This window comes from Danio rerio, chromosome 5 (assembly GCF_049306965.1).
Source record: "Danio rerio strain Tuebingen ecotype United States chromosome 5, GRCz12tu, whole genome shotgun sequence".
In the NCBI taxonomy this organism is placed as follows: Eukaryota; Metazoa; Chordata; class Actinopteri; order Cypriniformes; family Danionidae; genus Danio; species Danio rerio.
In genome coordinates, this window is record NC_133180.1 from 59,970,580 (window position 1) to 59,989,665 (window position 19,086).

Below are 19,086 nucleotides of genomic sequence, written 5' to 3' on the forward strand. Positions count from 1 at the left end.
TCTCTCTTTCTCTGCTGTATTTGTACGTGATGAACAGGGCCTGTATGTGCCGGTGTAGTGGGTCTGAAGATGCCCCGATACTGTTTATTCGGAGACACCGTCAACACAGCATCCCGTATGGAGTCTACAGGAGAAGGTTGGTGACAAAAATGCATTTTTATTTTTCGTTGGGAATTCAATTTTTTTCCACTTGTAGGACAATACAGCATGATAAACAGTTAATACACACGTGTGTAGTATGTTAATTACTAATTAACATGTCTTTCCAAACCCTTGAGACCTTCATTTATCCTTAGAGCACATATTAAAGGAAGTTTATTTATAAACTAATTTCAAGAGGATCATGTGACTATGATTGACCACGGCTGGTCCCACATTAGCTTATGCATAATTCACAAATCAGATGATTCATAACTCACTATAAATAACCAGAGTTCCTTACCTCAGTTATCTTCATATTGGAGAATAGCCCTTTCACCCCTACTCCTGCTCCATTTTCCTTGATAGGCACGGCAGCCCAGTGGTTAGTACTGTTGCCTCAAATCTTTCCAATCCTTACCAGGCCAGTTGACATTTATGTATGGAGTTTACATGTTCTCCCCATGCTCGTGTGGGTTTCACTGGGTTCTCTGGTTTCCTACCACAGTCCAAAGACATGCGACATAGGCGAATTGACCAAACAAAATTGGCATCATAGATGAGTTCTTAACCAGCAGTATATCTCTCCATAGCAATCCCTAATTTGCCATTAGCCATAAATAAGCAGGTGAGTTCTAAACTCCCCTCTTGCCCCCGGCTTAAGAATCTTGAGCTAATGGGCTCTCTCCCGGGACAGCATGCCAAACACGCTTTATAATCAATCGCCAGCTAAGTGTGAACTACTGAAGATATTTTAGGTAAAATCTGAGCACTCTATGACTCTCCATAGATAGCAAAGTTCCTAACTCATTCCATTAAGGTACCAAAAAACATCCTCAAAACAGTCCATAAGTCGTCAGTGGTTCAATTGGAATATTATCAAGATACGAGAATCCTTTTCTTTTGTGCGCACATGAAACATTCAAGAGTTTCTTCTCCTCGGTGTCAGTGTAGAGTGTGCATCACTGAGGGGACTACACTGTTGAATAAAGTCATTATTGTTTGTTTATTTTGAACATAAAAGGATTCTGTTTTGAGGATGTTTTTGGTACCTTTCTCGGCTTTGAAAAAGTCGGCAATCTTGCTGTCTATGGAAGATGAGGGAGCTCTCAGATTTCATCTAAAATGTTTTAATTTCTGTTCCAAAGGCAAGGTAAGCCAAGGCGAGTTTATTTATAAAGCACATTTCATACACAATGGAAATTCAAAGTGCTTTCCAAAGATAAACAAAAGTCCCAGGGCTTTGGGACAACACGGGGTGAGTAATTAATAACATCATTTTAATTTTTGGGTGAACTACTACTTTACGTCTTTAAGTATAATTTTAAGTCTTTATTGCTTTTAAGTTTAAATTTTTCTGAAGTTTAAATAGCATATGAGTGTTGTGATTGACATATTTAAAGAAAATGCTGTTTGTTAAAAAAGGGTCATGGGCTGCATTGATTTTAAATGTACTAAACATTCCAAAGCTTCAGAAAATAGTGAGTGTAAAACAAAATAACAATGAATCAGGTGCTACTGTAAGTTCTGTTATTTGCTCTGCAGGCGGCGACTGTCTGCATTTACAGCATTTGTGGAATTATGAATCAAAGGAAAGGGCAATTATAGCTAAATTCTCACATGTCACATAATTCTTCAGAAACCATTCTCATGTACTCAACAATATAATATGCTCAACAAACATTTTAGAATAATTTTAATGTCACTTTATAGCTTAAGGAGAAATAAAAAATAAAGATGCTTATACAAGCATGCTAGCAGCAAACTCACTTTTTCAGCTAGCAAACAATTCACTTGCACATATCTATACAGATTGCTTTTGCGTCATGGTTAGGATAATCCATTAGATGGTGTAGATGGCAGACAATGACAGCGCATCCCTAATGTGGTACTGAGTTGTGCTGTATAAAACTTTAATATGCGTTTCACCCATTCACAAGCAGCAACTGCTGTTCATGAGACTTCCCACATGTATCGACTGACGATCCACTTCCTGATGTGGGCTTTGTGCACATTTGCATTATTAATACTTAGTGACAAGGACACTCAACATGTTTCCGGTTTGATTTATAACATGTAATAATATGTTTACAGCTGGTTGGAGCCTAATGCACACTTAGCTGCAAGGAGCCCACACCTTATGTAGCCTCTTTTAGACAGGACAAATTACCCATTACGTCAGGCTCCATATGTGCAACATGTCACCATTCTGAATCTTGATCATCTTTTATCAAGCATGGTGTCATCTGTCACTCACAGCTGTGCACTTACACTGATTAGTTTTGGCCCCTGAAAAGATAGCTCAGACTCAAAAACGCAAAAAAAAAAAAAAAAAAAATGAACAGGGAGTATTTGTAGAAAACATACAGTGACCAGGGTCTTAAAGACACAATATATACACTCACTGGCCACTTTATTAGGTTCAGCTTACTAGGATTGGACTAACTTTTGCCTTCAGAACTGCCTTAATTCAACAAGGTACTGGAAAATTCCTCTGAGATTTTTGGTCCATATTTACATGATAGCATCATGCAGTTGCTGCAGATTTGTCGGCTGCACATCCATGATGCGAATCTCCCATTCTGCCACATCCAAAAGGTGCTCTATTTAATTGAGCTGTTGTGACTGTGGAGGCCATTTGAGTACAGTGAACTCACTTAAATCACCCTTCTTCCCCATTCTAATGCTCGGTTTGAACTGAAGCAGATCGTCTTGACCATGCCTACATGCCTAAATGCATTGTTGCTGCCATGTGATTGGCTGATTTGCGTTAACGAGCAGTTTGTCAGGTGTACCTAATAAAGTGGCCGGTGAGTGTATAGTGGCAAGCTGTTCATTATACATTAGGTATAACATAAGTGACATGTTGCATTAGGTTTGACATACTACAGAACTACTTCAAGAAGAAAATGGGTTGAGTAAATGATGAGATTATTTCAATATTTCTCATGAACTTTGTTTGTGATGGCCGTTCTCTCAACAGCTCTGAGGATACACATGTCCTCAGCAACCAAAGAGGTTCTGGATGAGTTCGGTTACTTCGAACTCCAGCTGCGAGGAGATGTGGAGATGAAGGTATGGAGTCTTACTTGCTTTCTGAAGTGATTGTCAAAATATAGAAAAATTTGAGGACCATACTATAAAAAAACATACGATACTATAAAATGCTATAAAATATACTTTAAATTTAATTTAAAGTTGGTGTGAAATTTACATTGTTTATATGTTTAAAATGTTTATTTTGCTAGCACACATCATTATTCTATAGGTGAACAATTAATCCATGCAAGTTATTCCACCAAAACGAAAAAAAAAAAAAAAGGTTGCTGCATTTAAAGTCTGAGGATTTGCTTCCATGTTTGGGGTGGCAATCTTTCTCAGTTTGTTATGAGAGAATGAAAATAAAAGCACTGCCTCCAATTCAATATGATACTCAATATAATACTTTAAAGTTGTGTTTCATTAATGTGTAGACATTGTGTAGATTTTCTCTATGTAGCCTAGTGTGCACATGCATGGGGAGAGGGAGAGATCACTGCCACTAATGGTTAAAGGCTATTAGTGGCAGTGGCAAATTATCAGCTAAAAATTGATCATTTGTGCCACTAGGGGACATGTATTCACAACAAACAAAGTTGCAGTTTGATGAGGCCATGTCTGAGTATGGAATTGTGGGAGTTGCCATCTTCATTACATCCTACCAAACTCCTGCAGAAATCATGTTCATTCATGGATGAGCTAATGTATTTACAACCTATTGTCATAGTAGTATAGAGCAGAGTAAGATTGAAAGCCATAGAAGCAGAAAAAGACTGCTGAAGCACCCTCGAGTGTGATGTTGCATGAAAGCAGTGAAGCTTTTGTGCTCATGATAACGTAGGAAAAAAGAAGTGCTGTTTTCATTCATTTATTTTCTTTTCGGCTTAGTCCCTACATTAACCTGAGGTCGCCAGAGTGGAATAAACCCCCAAATAATCCAGCATATGTTTTACGCAGTGGATGCTGCCAGCAGATGCTTCCAGCTGCAACCCACCACTGGGAAACATCCATACACACTCATTTACACACATACGCTACAGACAATTTAGCTTACTCAATTCACTTATACCACGTGTTTTTGACATTGTGGTGGAAACTGGAGCACCCGTAAGTAACCCACGCGAACACGGGGAGAACATGCAAAATCCACACAAAAATGCCAACTGCCGAGGCTTAAACCAGCAACCTTCTTGCTGTGAGGTGATCTTGCTACCCACTGCACCACCGTGATGCCCTAGAAGCACTGTTTTAACAACTTAATACTTTTTCAAGTTCTGTTATAATTCTGCTTTTACAGTGAAGTCTTAAGAAACTTTGATCTTTGGTGCATCAATGTTTTCTAAAAGACCAAATCAGAAATCTGAGATATGAGATCATTAGCATGTTTCTAGTTAAAATTGAGATGCATTTGAACATGCTTTGAAACTTCTGATAATACAAGTACATAAGTCAACAAAATATAGAAAATTGTTCTAGTGGGGTTGGAAATTTTAATGAAAAAAGCCATACATACTGTGCCCTTTAACTTTGCATTTTCATTTTCTTTTAATGTTCGTAAGAGTGTTTATATACTTTTGTACCCTGCTTTTCACATATAGTCTATGTGTATTTTTGGCCTTGAACTACAAAAGCTATTTAGATGTGTAGGACTGTTTGTTGTGTCTTAAAGGAATAGTTAAATATTTTCTTCTAACCTCTCATACTTCATCTCATTATGAATACACAAACACGTTTTACAATGAGAGGAAAATCTCTAACATTAGCTCATTTGCTGATCACAACATGTTAAAAAGCTGTTATACAGCATCTATTGCTGACTGTTTATTTAAAAAGCCCCTATTATGCATTATAAAAGGTCATATTTTGGTTTCGGGGCCTCCAACAACAGGCTGATATGCATGCAAGGTCAAAAAGCACTTTCATTGTCTTAAAAGTTACATTTATTTTTACCTAATTATCCCAACGATCCCATATGATCTGTTTAGTGATTCATAGGTTCACAAACCCCTACTTAAAGCAAAGCTAATCTGCACTGATTGGTCCGACTAAGGCCAAGAACAAAAAGAACGGACTTGCGTTCTTGTGAAGACCGCTCTTGCCAGGTAAACTTCAGAAGAACGAACTCGGGAGACCGAGAGAACAGAGAACGCGTCCTGTGAGAAATGAGATGCTGCATTCTTCCTGATGGTCATGTGACCTTCACACGTTCGTTCATTTATTGATTCATTCATTTTCTTTTCGGCTTAGTCTCTTTTTTAATCCGGGGTTGCCACAGTGGAATGAACCGCCAACTTATCCAGCATGTTTTTAAACAGCGGATGCCCTTCCAGCTACAACCCATCTCTGGGAAACATCCGCACACACTCATTTACACATACACTACCGACAATTTAGCCTACCCAATTTACCTGTACAGCATGTGTTTGGACTGTGGTGGAAACCGGAGCACCCGGAGGAAACCCACCCGAACGCAGTGAGAACATGCAAACTCCACACAGAAACGCCAACTGACCCAGTCGGGGCTCGAACCAGCAACCTTTTTGCTGTGAGGCGAAAGCACTCAAAAGTGCACATGCCCTTTTTAGTCTTGGATAGAAAGTGCCCTTCCAAAATGATCAAAAGTGCCCCCGCGATGCGGCACACCCTCGGTCCCGGTCTGAGTACGCGCGCGACAACACCGCTCTTGAGTACGCGCGCGTCTTGAGTATTGTAACTAAACTTTGGCAGTTGATGATGACGTTACACGAGAAAACAAGGTCGCAAAATCGCTGAAGAATGCATATTGAGAAACAACTTAGGTCTGTTGTGATTGGTGTGAGCCCAATGCAGTTGTGCAATATTGCTTTATTCTTAATCGTAACCTCAAGTAATAACAACGGCACACATTCAGAATTAATATACACAGTGGCAAATGTTGAACTATTTTAAAGACCACGCCACGCTTGTGAGAAACAGCTGATAGTGGCCATAGCAAAGATAATATGTAGGGAATCAAGCACAGACGCAATATGTGAACAGACCTATAAAGATTTAACATGTAAGATACATTACAAGCACTGATTTATAGTAGATAAGTGATTTCAAGTCACACAGAAAGATTACAAGTTACGAAACATATATTTTGCAAACTACAGAAAACGAGGCAACCATTTTAATCACACTTACAGGTTGTGCAAGAAAGAGAAACACTCACAGGATCTGGAGGAAGAAGAAACTGGTCCATACAAACTATGTAACATTTACTGAAAAGTTCCATATGTTATTAGACTGTGCTGGTCCTTTCTTTAATAACAAATAGCTGGCAAATCATATATACAAATCGCATATATGGCCATTTCTCAGTAATGGTAATCTTCAGCAGTGGCCTGCTGCCAGCCGTAGGTGTACGCACTGTGTTTGCCTACCGGATGTGAATTAATGCTGCTTTTTTATTTATTTATTTTTCACATCATTCAAATGGATTATTTAAAAGTATACACTATGATATACTGACAAAGCAAGAAAGAATGAGAATAAATAAAGGTGTGCGTTTGTGTGTTTTAAAGTATGCACTTGGTGGGAGATGGGTAAAGAAATTATTGGCTTTAGTTTTGCTGGCAGTTTTTCTGCACACTAAAACTTACAATTCAGATAGCTATTGTTTAAAACAAGGTTCAAAATGAGTAAACTCTCTTTAAAACAGCTAAACTTAATTGAGACATTTGCCTAAAAGGCCTAAAACTAATGAGACAAATATTGCTCATGATACCTTTCATCAGCACCTGATCCGGGGGAACTCCAGGCCCAGCCTGTGGCTGCGCAGCCTCCTCGCATGGACCCACTACATTCAGGATGTTTTAAATTATTTTATCTGACAGACTGGCACAAATAAGCAGACATCTCCTTTCTCAAAACAATTTTCTGAGTTTTCCCACCCTTCCAAAAGAGTTTGAGACTTCACCTCAGATTATTCGGTATTCTTTTTTATCTAGTAGATAACTGACCACAAAAAAAAAAAAAAGGAAAAAAAAAATAAAGATACAATAGTGTGGTTTTATTTTCTCGTTCTCACTCGCAGCAATGCCCTAATGTAGCCTTTGACAGCAAGCATCAGTGTTTTTTGAGATTGAAATAAAAATAAGGGATGATGAGATGGGTGGTGCTGGATATGTGTGTACCTTTGAATAAAATCCTGCAGGCGCCCCTGATTTTCAGGTCATGAAAATTCCATGATTCTCTGAGCTCCACTAGTGTCTGAAGGGAAAGACGCGTTCACGGTTTACTTGATGCAGCACTTCATATTTGGCGGTCGCGTGTTGATATCTATACGAACAGGCAAAAAGATTTGTACACAAAACAAATCATTCGACTCTGGGTTGACTCTTTCCCTTAAGAATGAATCATTTTAAACACGGTGCACTTTCAGATTTAATCCTCAGCTACATGTTTTTATTTACTTAGATCTGTGTTAAACACTGCATGTAAGGCAGGTATCAAAAACCCATAATAGGGGCTCTTTAAGTCTAGCGGGTTTTGCATCTAATGTAGAACATCCAATGATGCGGGTTATGATGATTTTCTCTGGCAAATCAGTAATCAGCAGTGATTACACATTAGATTTCTGCAATTGTGTGGTGTTAAAGCCATAACGGAGTTCTGAAAAAGGTCATTTAACCTTGCAAGAATAAATGCATGTCTTTTAATTAAATTCTTTTTCATTTTTTTATTCTTATATCCTTACCAAATGCTTTGTGGCTATTTAAATAGACAGTATTTAAAACAAATAGTTAAGCATAATAAAAAATAAGCTCTCATCACTGTCATATTTTCTATACTCTATGTTCAATACTACAATAAGTCCTGTGAACTCTGAACTTTGATGTCAATCTGTGAATTATGATGACTTAATCAATAGAGATAAACAACTTTTAGCACCTTTCTGTGAAGGATGATATTAGCTCGGACTCAGTCTATGTGTCTTTTTTCATTAAGGAAAGAGCATATTGGCCATTGTTGATTAGTTCCTCCTGCAAGCTGTCTGAGTGCTCATTGATGCATGCTATTGATCGCTGCTGTTCCTCTCTTTCAGGGTAAAGGCAAAATGAGAACATATTGGCTTCTGGGAGAGAAGACAGATGTCTATGTTATCTGAGAGCACTGTTGATGCCAGGAAGTGACCAGGATCAGAGCCACTGCTTACTTGTTCTGTGTCTGAAAGGGATTCTCGCTCTCACATGGAACAACACATTATAATACCTTTTAAGGGAGGTCAATTCAGGTATATTTCATACCTGCTTAAAAACTGCAAAAATTGTATACACAATTTGTTTTTGTTTTTTTACAATGAAGTTTTCCTGTGCTGACAAGTATGTATTTCCAGGTGAAATTCCTATTTTTGTGCTTTCTATATTCAGATTTTTGGAAACAAGTGATGTGATGTAATGTTCTTTCAAGTGCATGGATGGTGTTTGTTAAGAATGAGGACAGAGTGAAGTTTTAGCATAATGTAATATTTGTACATATGTATATCCAAGACATTGTAAGATATTTTGTTCAATAAACTGAATTAAAAGCATTTTCTGGCGTGGTCATGATTAATCAAATCGTAAATATCTCGACAGTTCTGAAGAATAGAGAACATTAACAAATCCTTCTTAAAGGGCTCTTTTCCAGTCAACACATAGTCCCAAATGGGTTTGTGGATTATTAGCACAAGAGAAAAAGATAAAACTGCGCATGAACATTTCAGTCTTCCACAGACTTCCATTAGCGGCTACTCTCATGCTCAAAACTGCATTTTCTCCCTCATCATTGTATTTCATGTCATTCAGGTCAGCTAAAACATTATCCAAAATTGAAATAGGACTTCATCTATTACTTGAATGCTAAAACCTTTAAAAAATTGAAACAGCTCTTTGATAAAGGGCCAAAGGAGTAGTTTCAAGATTTTGTTTCACAATATATTTAAAGGTGACATTGGAATAAGCCTTAATTTTGAAGACTGTTTTGTGTTTAGTTTCTGGTTCTGTTTAGGTTTTCGCTGTTTGCCAGCTTAAGGGCCGATCTCACCGAAAGCACTTTTTAATTGCAAAAATGCGTGGCGCACAGCAAACTTTTTGTTGACAAGAAAAATAAAATGCGGTGAACTTTTTTGTCACTAGGCAACAACTAAATCAGTTGGGTATTGTGCACGAGTGTTGCTGTTGCTATAATTTTAATATTCAATAATATTGTGATATTCAAGATTTGTGAAGTCATACAGCTCCGGATAACACAAAACAGCAATCCCTAGTCTCTCCTCTGTCTTTAAAAGTTTCCGTAGTCATCTTAACACAAACACTGCTTTTTCCTCAACGGAAGCCCCGCCTCTGCTTTCAATTGATTGGAGATTAAAAAAGATGTGCTTTTTACAATGAATTTACTTTTTCAACTGCGAGCGCACAATAGCGAAAACGCGAGGCGCAGCAGGTGGTTAAAACATGAGGCGCGCAGAGTGCATAAATCATTTAAAAAAGGTGCCTCTCAACGCAAAAAAAAAAAAAAAAAAAATTATATATATATATATATATATATATATATATATATATATAAACGTGTTCTGTGTGATCAGCCCCTTAGACAAGTTGAAAAGAAGATATGCTAGAGTGTATTTATGTACCATTACTAACATTGACGTGTTTTTGTATTAGTTTAGATGTAACCGGCTATACACCTTCACGTGTCTGCAAAATATGGACATTTGGAAACAGACAGCAAATGGACTAACGATGGTGCCATTTGTTTTTATCCATTTTAACAATGAAGTGATCCTACAATGCAGTCTCTCTGTTCAAATGCAGAGGCTCCCAGCTTCAGAAAAGGCAACAGCAAAATTTATTCGTTTTATATATAAAGGGAATGTCCCAGAAAGAGTGGACAAAACTTGCTTGTGTGTTCAAAATCTTGTTCACACTACTGTTTTATGACCTAGTGCAATTTACAAAGCTGGAAACTATATTTAAAAGATGAAGCATTTGTCTGAAAGATGCATGTCTTTTTAAAAATAAAATTCTCAAAACAAATGAATCACCATTTATGATCTTGCAGCCTTAGGGGTTGATCATTTGATTGGAGAATGAAACAGACGCGACTGATGTAATGCACTTTTTCTGCTCAAAGTTGATTTTTTTCCAACTGCGAGAGTAGAGCGTGCAACGTCGAATATTCGAGGCACAGCAGGCCGTTAAAATGCGAGGTGCGCAGGGCGCATAAGCAGCGCGAAAATGCTCTTGGGCCATTAGTAAATAATTTTAAAAAGGCCCCTCAACGCAAAAAGCGGGTTCGGTGTGGTCGTCCCCTTAAAGAAAGGGCAGGGGAGCAGCAGCTTATATGCATTTAAAGAGACATGAATCAAAATGGCTCACTGTGGACAGGTGTTTTTGATAGGGTAAAAAGGTATTTACATTTCCATTCAGAAAATTGAACCAAAGTATTATTAAGACTAGGCCAGTATAAGATTCTGACAGTATGATAACCTTGGATATAAATATCACGGTTTCACTGTATTGTGATCACTGCTTTAAAATATTATCTTTAAAATGTCTTGGTAAAAATTTAATTTTTTCCCCCCACTAAACACAATATATTTTATTTTGGGAAACATTTTAAATATTTTAGAACCGTAAACATGTCAGGCTAAATAATACAAATAAATTATGGACTTCTGCTGTCAGTTTCAAAAACATTTATTTCTTTACAACTAAAATTGACATTTTTGGATAGCTTTTTTTTTTGCTGGAGATACTTTTGTCCTAAAAACTAAACAACTGAACGTGAAGTATTTCATTTTACTCTCTCTATTAAACCACAAAATGTCTGCTCATTGAAGAACATCCTTAGGTCATTACTGCTCACTCCAGTCAGTGGTAAATAGGGATGACATCATAGTTTGATCATTAGGAACCCATTTGGCATCTGTGCCTTTAATGCATCTGTGTGTCAGCACTCATGTTCACAGCTGCTTCTCACCCCCATGATTCCTAATTACTGCCCACTATCAGCTCTGTCACAGTTACTCCTGTTGCCAGAGGTCAATTTGCAAAGCTTTATACTATTATACTTACAAACTGACATGGTAGCACACATGTTTGACTGTTTGTTTTGTTCTAGTTACGTATTTAATTATGTTTCTTAAAATAAATATATAGAAAAAAGGAGCCCTTACTAGAAGTAAAAATCAAGTCTCAAATACATAGATGCTGTTTAAGAGCTGAATAGTGGATAGACATATAAAACATTTCATAATAGATCTAGCTGCAACAATCATGTAAAATAGTTTTGTATTTAAGTAACAAGATGAATCTTTTCAGGAATCAGAATAGTTTTAAAACTTTGTCACATTCCTCCAAGAAAACAGCTTTGTAAAAACAAATGGAAACTGAATTAATGAAGTCTAAAATTACTTGTTGCCATAGCTACCCAACATTAATCCCTGCTGAAAGCATGAAAGAGGATTGCAGCGACAGAGCAGCTCTGAGACTGGCAGCACAGCTGTGTGAAAGTAAGCCATCCTAATCCAAAGAAACACAGCAGCAGTCGATTTTAGCTAATGGTTAGAGCTCTCCTTTTTGTGAAAAAAGGCAGATGGTTTTGGGGTGCAACCAAATTTACCATTTCACATTTATCCAGAGAAAACTGTCAGTCTGTTGCATGTATATAGATATAGATTGATAGACAGATAGATTGATAGATAGAAAGATAAATATGTGTTTCTTTGAATTATCACTAGGTTCTGAGGATCAAATGTCACCAACTAGAGGTAATAACTTCTGGGATAAATAAATTCTAGGATTTTTTTTGGGTGTCCATATGGAAAACGGCTCATAAATCCTGCAGAATTTTGAAAATGTAAAATTGCATAATGTTTTCTGCAAGAGTTTGGTTTAGGTGTAGAGTTTGATATTATACAGTCTGTACACTACAGTATAGAAGTCATTACATCTATAAGAAGTCTCCATTAAACATTAAAAAAAAAACAACCTGTGTGTAAATTACATACATTTAGCTGGCTGTTTCTGACAGATGACAAGAGTGTTAACTTTTAATTCCCTGTTGATTAATGATGATTAACGTACCTATTTAAAAACTTAGTTTAAATTAATGGAAAAAGATTGATTTGAGGTGGTGAAGGTGAACTGTAAAATGAGTAAGATGAACAGCTATTTATAGACTTGCATTTAGATTCACAGCATTGAATATACTCCTACCATTTGCTGTTTATGATACAACGATAACATTTGTTAATTCCTCACAAATGAACATCCTTTTCTGATGGGTACAACATTTGTGTCATCCAGCTGATCTAGTTGTTCACCGATTGGTGTACTAAAGGTGGCATTTCTTTTAAATGGACTGTCCTTCCTTGTAACTGCTGTCATGCCCTGCATGTGAAAAGAAAATGTTAATATTAAAATGATGATACAATAAAAGATGAATGTATCTAAAACCTCACAGTTCTAAAAAGGCTTACCTGAATCTTCTGATAGTTATCACTCCAAAATGTGATGGCCTGTTCGGTTGTATATTCATGACCCTGGAAGAAACAAGAAAATTGAGATGCCTGTAAATTCACGCCTGTAATGCACATATATGAAATTATATACTCAAAGGGATAATGATTTATATGTCACAAAATGCTTTCATAACAATTTACCATCACATTTTTTTTTCACTTAAAAATGAAACGCATTGCTCTAGAGGCAAATGTCAAATATCAGCTCCTAAAGGTTACAGTAGAATGAGACACACCATGGTTGAATTTGGACATGCACGGACAGATTTGAAGCCCTCCACCTTGTAGTCTGCTTTTGTTACCGAGGACAACTCTGTGATTGGAGGATCTGCGCTCAGGTCAGCATTTATCTTATCCCTGTAAAATAGAACAAAATGTTATGCTAAAACTGTAGCTTATTTGTTAATTCAATCAAGTAGTCTCTTTGAATATTAACTACTTGATTGTGTTCTGTATGCATAAGCAGGCCCAGACAGAATCTGCAGACATTTGTTTAGCCATTTCTGCATATAATTATTTACAAATTCTATACATTTATGTGGAATGCTTTTGAGAGTACAGTAATTAAAAACTAAACACATGAAATAAATAAAAATAACTTTATACTTTTAGGGTTTGCAATGGAAATCCAATCAGAACTATTTGTTTGGTAAACAAATAAGTCTCTCAAATAATACATGTAACAACCAAAAAGACCAAAACCAAAAATAGTTCTTTACAAACTGTATTGTACATATACCAAAAATGTACATATTATTCAATATTGCTAAAATTAATATAAAAACGTAATAAATAATTATTTACATAAGTTAATAAATAGGTTGAGTGAGTATGTTTACATGGACACCAATAGTCGGATTTTAAAGACTGTACTCTGATTAAGAGTTTAACACGTAAACAGCGATTTTTGATTATCTGATTCCGACTTAAGTCATAATCAAACTAAACAGAAATGAAAAGGTTCTATTTGCACAGCAATGTTATTCGGCCAATGATGAACCTTTTAGTGAAAGGTTTATAAAGCTTGCTTTTAAAGCAAAAGATGGCACTCAGATATAAGAGCAACAAATAGTTTGACTTCTATTTGATCATTTGTAAAAGTGGCAGGAAGTAGATTTTTCTAATGAATAATCAACTGCATCCCAATCATCACAAGTACTGCAGAAGACCTATGTGGACCCAAGATTCTCACAGAAATCAGTTTGGTAAAGAAAAAAATCATGGTTTGGGGTTACGTTCAGTATGGGGGGCGTGCAAGAGATCCCCATAGTGGATGGCAACATCAATAGCCTGAGGTATCAAGACATTTGTGCTGCTCATTACATTACAAACAACAGGAGAAGACAAATTCTTTAGCAGGATCTTTCTCATACTTCATCAAAGTTCCTGTAAGCAAAGAAGATTTGGTCCAGGATTGGCCAGCCCAGTCACGAGACATGAACATTATTGAGCATGTCTAAGGTAAGATGAAGGAGGAGGCATTGAAGATGAATCTAAAGAATCTTGATGAACTCAGGGAGTCCTGCAAAAACGCTTTCTTAGCCATTCCAGATGACTTTATTATAAGTTATTTGAGTTATTGCAGAGATGTTTGAATGCATTCCTCCAAGCTCATGGGAGTAACACACAATATCCATTCTTTTTCCATTGCACCACTGTACAAGAAGGACTGTACAGGCTACAATAAAAAAGGTTTACTGTCAGTAGACTCATTTGGTTTGAATTTATATAATAAACGTTTATTATATGCTCCACTTAGTGCTCTTTTTCTTTTCTCCTTTTCTTCTCTCAGCTCTCCAATCCAATGCTACTCACAGGTCATCATAGTGTAGATTAGTGAAAAAAGCAAGCCTTCAACATTTGTTTGTTTGTTTTATAAGTTCAATAGGTTGCAGGTTTACTAATAGTATAATATATTACGGGCGGGCGAAGCATTGGCGCAGTAGGTAGTGCTGACGGCTCACAGCAAGAAGGTTGCTGGTTCGATCCTCAGCTCAGTTGGCATTTCAGTGTGGAGTTTGCATGTTCTCCCTGCATTCGCGTGGGTTTCCTCCGGGTGATCCGGTTTCTCCTACATTCCAAAGACATGCAGTACAGGTGAATTGGGTAGGCTAAATTGTCCATAGTGTCTGAGTGTGTGTGGATGCGGCCGGAAGGGCATTCGCAGCGTAAAAAATTGCCGGATAAGTTGGCGGTTCATTCCGCTGTGGCGACCCTGGATTAATAAAGGGACTAAGCTGACAAGAAAATAAATGAATGGATAATATATTACCGATCAGAATAAATAATCTAACAGTATAGTATCTATAAAAAAATTTTTTAGCTGCCGTGCTGTATTTGGGAAGCAAGATTTAAGTTTGCAATGACATGTTATCTCATTTCAAATGTTTAATAAAGCTCATTTTGTTGAAAATGGTTTTAGAATACACAGTCACTGTGTGAAGACGAGAAGTTAATGACTCATGACTGAGCGCAACAGAAGGATTGCCTCTAATTTAACAGATGGTTGAAACAAAACAATTATATTTAGGCATGTCTGTCTGACATGCATTCAGACTGATAACAATCTGACACAAAAGAAGAGTCATGTTAATGATCATAAAAATAAATTACTTATGGAATTATAAATGCAAGATTTAAAAAGTGAGCATAAACAAAGAAGTAAATGGAACCATACATTTTACCACATTAACCTTTAGATGAATGACTCCCTATAAAGTGAAGCATGTTATCTGAAATGATTTAAATATTAATTAATGAACTTTTTAATGATAATTAATTTTTAATCAACAAAATGTTTTGAATGTAAAGAACATTAAAGAGGATCTGACCCCATTTTGCTTTGCCTTTCCTCAGCCTAAAATCAGAAGTAAGGACATGAGGTGTCTCTCTTACAAATTATCATTTTTGTCTTTCTTTCTTTTTTTTTTTTGACGACAGAGACTTGTAGTCAAGGTTACATTCAAGAATAAAGCAGACAGCGGCATTGTAAATAATTTTTCAAAATTATTTAATTGAACTATGAATCTGTTTGTGGCACAAAAATGTTCTTACATCAGTTCTCTTCCAGTTTCCTTCTCTCGCACATAAAAACAAGAAATGCAGGAGTAAAATAAAATGTAATTTCTGTTTTACACACGATGAGGTCATTGGACACTAAACTTTAAAGTAAATGCTTGTTTATTTAACTACCTTATTCTTTTGATGAGGTCGTTTTCCAGAAGTTCAGTCCGTCTTCCTAAAATGAAAACCACAGTGAAATTTACTTTAAAGTATTTACTGTATGGAGCAGAAAGATGGTTGGACATTTGTTTGAAATGAGCTATGTGAACTTTATTACTTGTAGAATCAAAAGGAACTTCTTTGTAAAATCTGAAAAACTGTTGCAATGCTCAAAAAATGCTCATCTGTGTAAAAGAGTTTTGGGTCAGTTGACAGTTCACCATTTTATATTTGTGAATATAACTATATTTGTGAATTATACAGTTAAATTGTACATGTCATTTCATTTTGACACAGCCATCCTGCAGCCCAAGACCGGTTTGCTAAGCAGGGCTGAGCCTGTTCAGTACCTGAATGGGAAAACTAGGTTTCTAGGGTGTTCAACCTGCAGTCTGTGTGGGTCCTAATGCCCCAGTAAATTGAAGGGGACACTATACTGTCAGTGCGCACCGTCTTTTAGATGCGATGTTAAACCGAGGTCCTGACACTCTGTGGTCATTAAAAATCCTGTGGCACTTCTCGTAAATTGTTGGGGTGTAACCCCTGTGTTCTGCCCAAATTCCCTCAATAGGCCCTTACAGATTATGGCCTCCTAATCATCCCCATGCACTTAACTGGCTCTATCACTGTCTCTCCCAGTGTTGGGCAGTAGCGTCGCTACATGTAGTGACGCTACTAGCTTAACTACATTTCTCAGTGGTGTGGCGGTAGCGTTGCTACTTTCTAAATCAAATAGCTTTTTAGTAGCGAAGCTATTTTATTTGTCAAGTAGCACAGTAGCGTTCACACAAGCTACCTTTACCTATTGCGAATTAATAAAAGACAACACCCACATTCACGGAGCTGTGAGGCCGATTTCTAGCCAATGAAAGTAAATCCATATGATGGCGAGAATGACTATTTCTTCTTCTTCCTGTTTTACCGTGTTCGACAACAAACTAAGTTTTTGGTACGTTAATGCTACCTCTGGTTGGTGACGTCACCAACCGAAACTTGCTTGATGGAAAGATGACTGAGGGAGAGAAGTTATTTCTGAAGCAGGATTCCTTGTGACCATACCTTGAGGAGTACATGCTATGATGCAATAACTTCTAAAGATGATGTTTCTGAAGATGTGCTCAAAAATACTTTAGTATATATATATATAGCGCAGTTCATTTGGCATATGTGAATCCACCAATCGATATCGGATGCGTGCCAAAATAATCCCTCCCTGATCGCTTGAATGAGGTGGTCTCTGCTCGATTGAAACAAACTCTGGAGCAGATCCATTGTAGTGAGACAGTGATACGATCCGAGCCCTGATATATCAGTGTTTTATGGATATGTAATAGGCATACTGCGATATGAAGAGAGAATTATGAGTAAGGCAGGAGATCATTACAGACATCCCAAGTCTCCCGAAAGTTTCAGGAGTCTCTCGCAAATGCACAGAGACTCCAAGATGCCCGTCAACGAGTTATAATCTCCTGAAAATCACTCGTCTTCCTCCCAGTCCTCAAATACGTTGCGCACCCTTCTCACCCCTTCCCACCGCATCCCTCCTCGTTCTTTAGACACGTCCCGCGCACCTTGTCAATCACCACCAAACCACCTTCTCCCCTGACAGCGGGACTCAGCAAAATAAACCGTAAAACTCTGACCAATGTGAGAAGAGTTTACTAACACGTGACTTGTTTTGATCTTGGTTTTGGGCTTTTGGTCCATTTAAAAACTTAGCCATGTGAAAGCGAACCACGCCAAGAGCAAAGAGCAACAATGAAACAATTTTTATCCTTGTTTCGGAACAACTGAATCGATTCACAGGTGTGACAGCACCCTAAGATATGATTGACTTGGATTAAAGTTGCTTCTTCCTTTATTTACTCACAGGTGAGTGGGCTTGAAAAAACACCCATACTCTTCTTTCTTAAAAAAAATAAATAAATAATCCCACTGACCCCTCCTCAATCTAGCATTTAATTCTCTGAGCTCTGACAGTACCTTTGTATAATTAGTACTTCTAGTGACTAAATGTAAATTTAATGGAATAAAGCACGTGCTCCATTTTTAACTGTATTTATTGCATATTAATGCATAATGCATTTTAAGAGTCGGTGTGATTAAATGTGATTAAAAAGTATTGTTAACTTTTTATTTAAAATTAACCATTACTAAACTAAAATAAACAAACAAATACAACAAATAAAAATAAATACCCAAAATATTTATTTATATCACATGATAAGGTTGGATAGTGTAAATACCAAGAGAGAAAACACGAATCTTAAGTATCAGGAGAAATGTGCTTATCTTAAAGTAAATTTATAACGTAATTTTTAACCTACCTCTTTGTCGCATCCTAAGGCTTGTAGGAGCATTAAAAGCAGCTCTGAATGTGCTGGTCCCCTGCACTTTAGCTGCCACGTCTATCGTAAGAATGCCTGTGTGTCCGTGCTTTTGAATACATGTTCTAGGTCTGGAACTGTCTAGCTGCGCAGTAGCCCCCTGAAGTGCATATGAGAAACTGATTAAGTGAGATGAGACATAACAAGGGCAGAAAATATGTTGACAACTGTAAGTGTACCATCATATGCAAACATCAGCATGTACTATGATAGTAAATATGTTTTGAGAAACTTACCTCCTCAACCCAGTTTCCCAGTAAACATTTTCTACCCGGTTTATTTTCCTCAACATCTGTGACAATTGCACTCATCTTTGTGGTATGACGTCAGGCTACGTCGACTTCAGGTGAAATAAGTTCCTTGTGAAAACTGCTACGCTGGGCTATTATTCTTTGTAAACATTTCATCTGAGCTCAAGTCCTACAATCGCTGAATCTGCCTCGGTAGCCACGGTAACGTAAACAAACACACGTTGTGGTCTCGCTTTCCATTGGTAAAGTCCAAATGGGATACAGCTGCGGATACTCACATGAATATAGAAACATTTCTGTGACACTTTACAACAATAATTGATATTTTTACATTACTGCCAGTGGTAGCTAGGTTTAGGTTTGGAGTGGGGGTGTTTAATAAATAAATAATATAAATAATATTTGATATAATTAGCGTTTACATTACTATGATGGTGGGGTTTAGGATTGTGGTAAGGATAGACGTTAATTCAATACAATTCATGGATAATGAATTAATGGAAGTTGTTTTAACTCGTCT

General features: G+C 37.0%; 2 protein-coding genes across 2 annotated transcripts in view; one reads left to right on the forward strand and one right to left on the reverse strand.

The window, feature by feature from the left end:
* Positions 1-8,731, forward strand: part of npr2 (natriuretic peptide receptor 2) — a 74,978-nt gene extending 66,247 nt beyond the window's left edge. The window contains exons 20-22 of the mRNA XM_009301825.5: positions 38-136; positions 3,122-3,213; positions 8,246-8,731. Coding sequence (XP_009300100.2) covers positions 38-136; positions 3,122-3,213; positions 8,246-8,308 — 254 coding nt within the window. The 3' untranslated portion in view covers positions 8,309-8,731. The remainder of the gene's footprint in view (positions 1-37; positions 137-3,121; positions 3,214-8,245) is intronic.
* A 2,187-nt stretch (positions 8,732-10,918) lies between these two features.
* On the reverse strand, positions 10,919-18,784 carry spag8 (sperm associated antigen 8). The gene is given in 7 exon segments (NM_001386738.1): positions 10,919-12,477; positions 12,479-12,575; positions 12,665-12,727; positions 12,943-13,063; positions 15,899-15,944; positions 18,256-18,415; positions 18,552-18,784. Coding segments are annotated over 7 exon segments (597 nt in total). The 5' UTR covers positions 18,627-18,784; the 3' UTR covers positions 10,919-12,442.
* Positions 18,785-19,086: the final 302 nt, after the last annotated feature.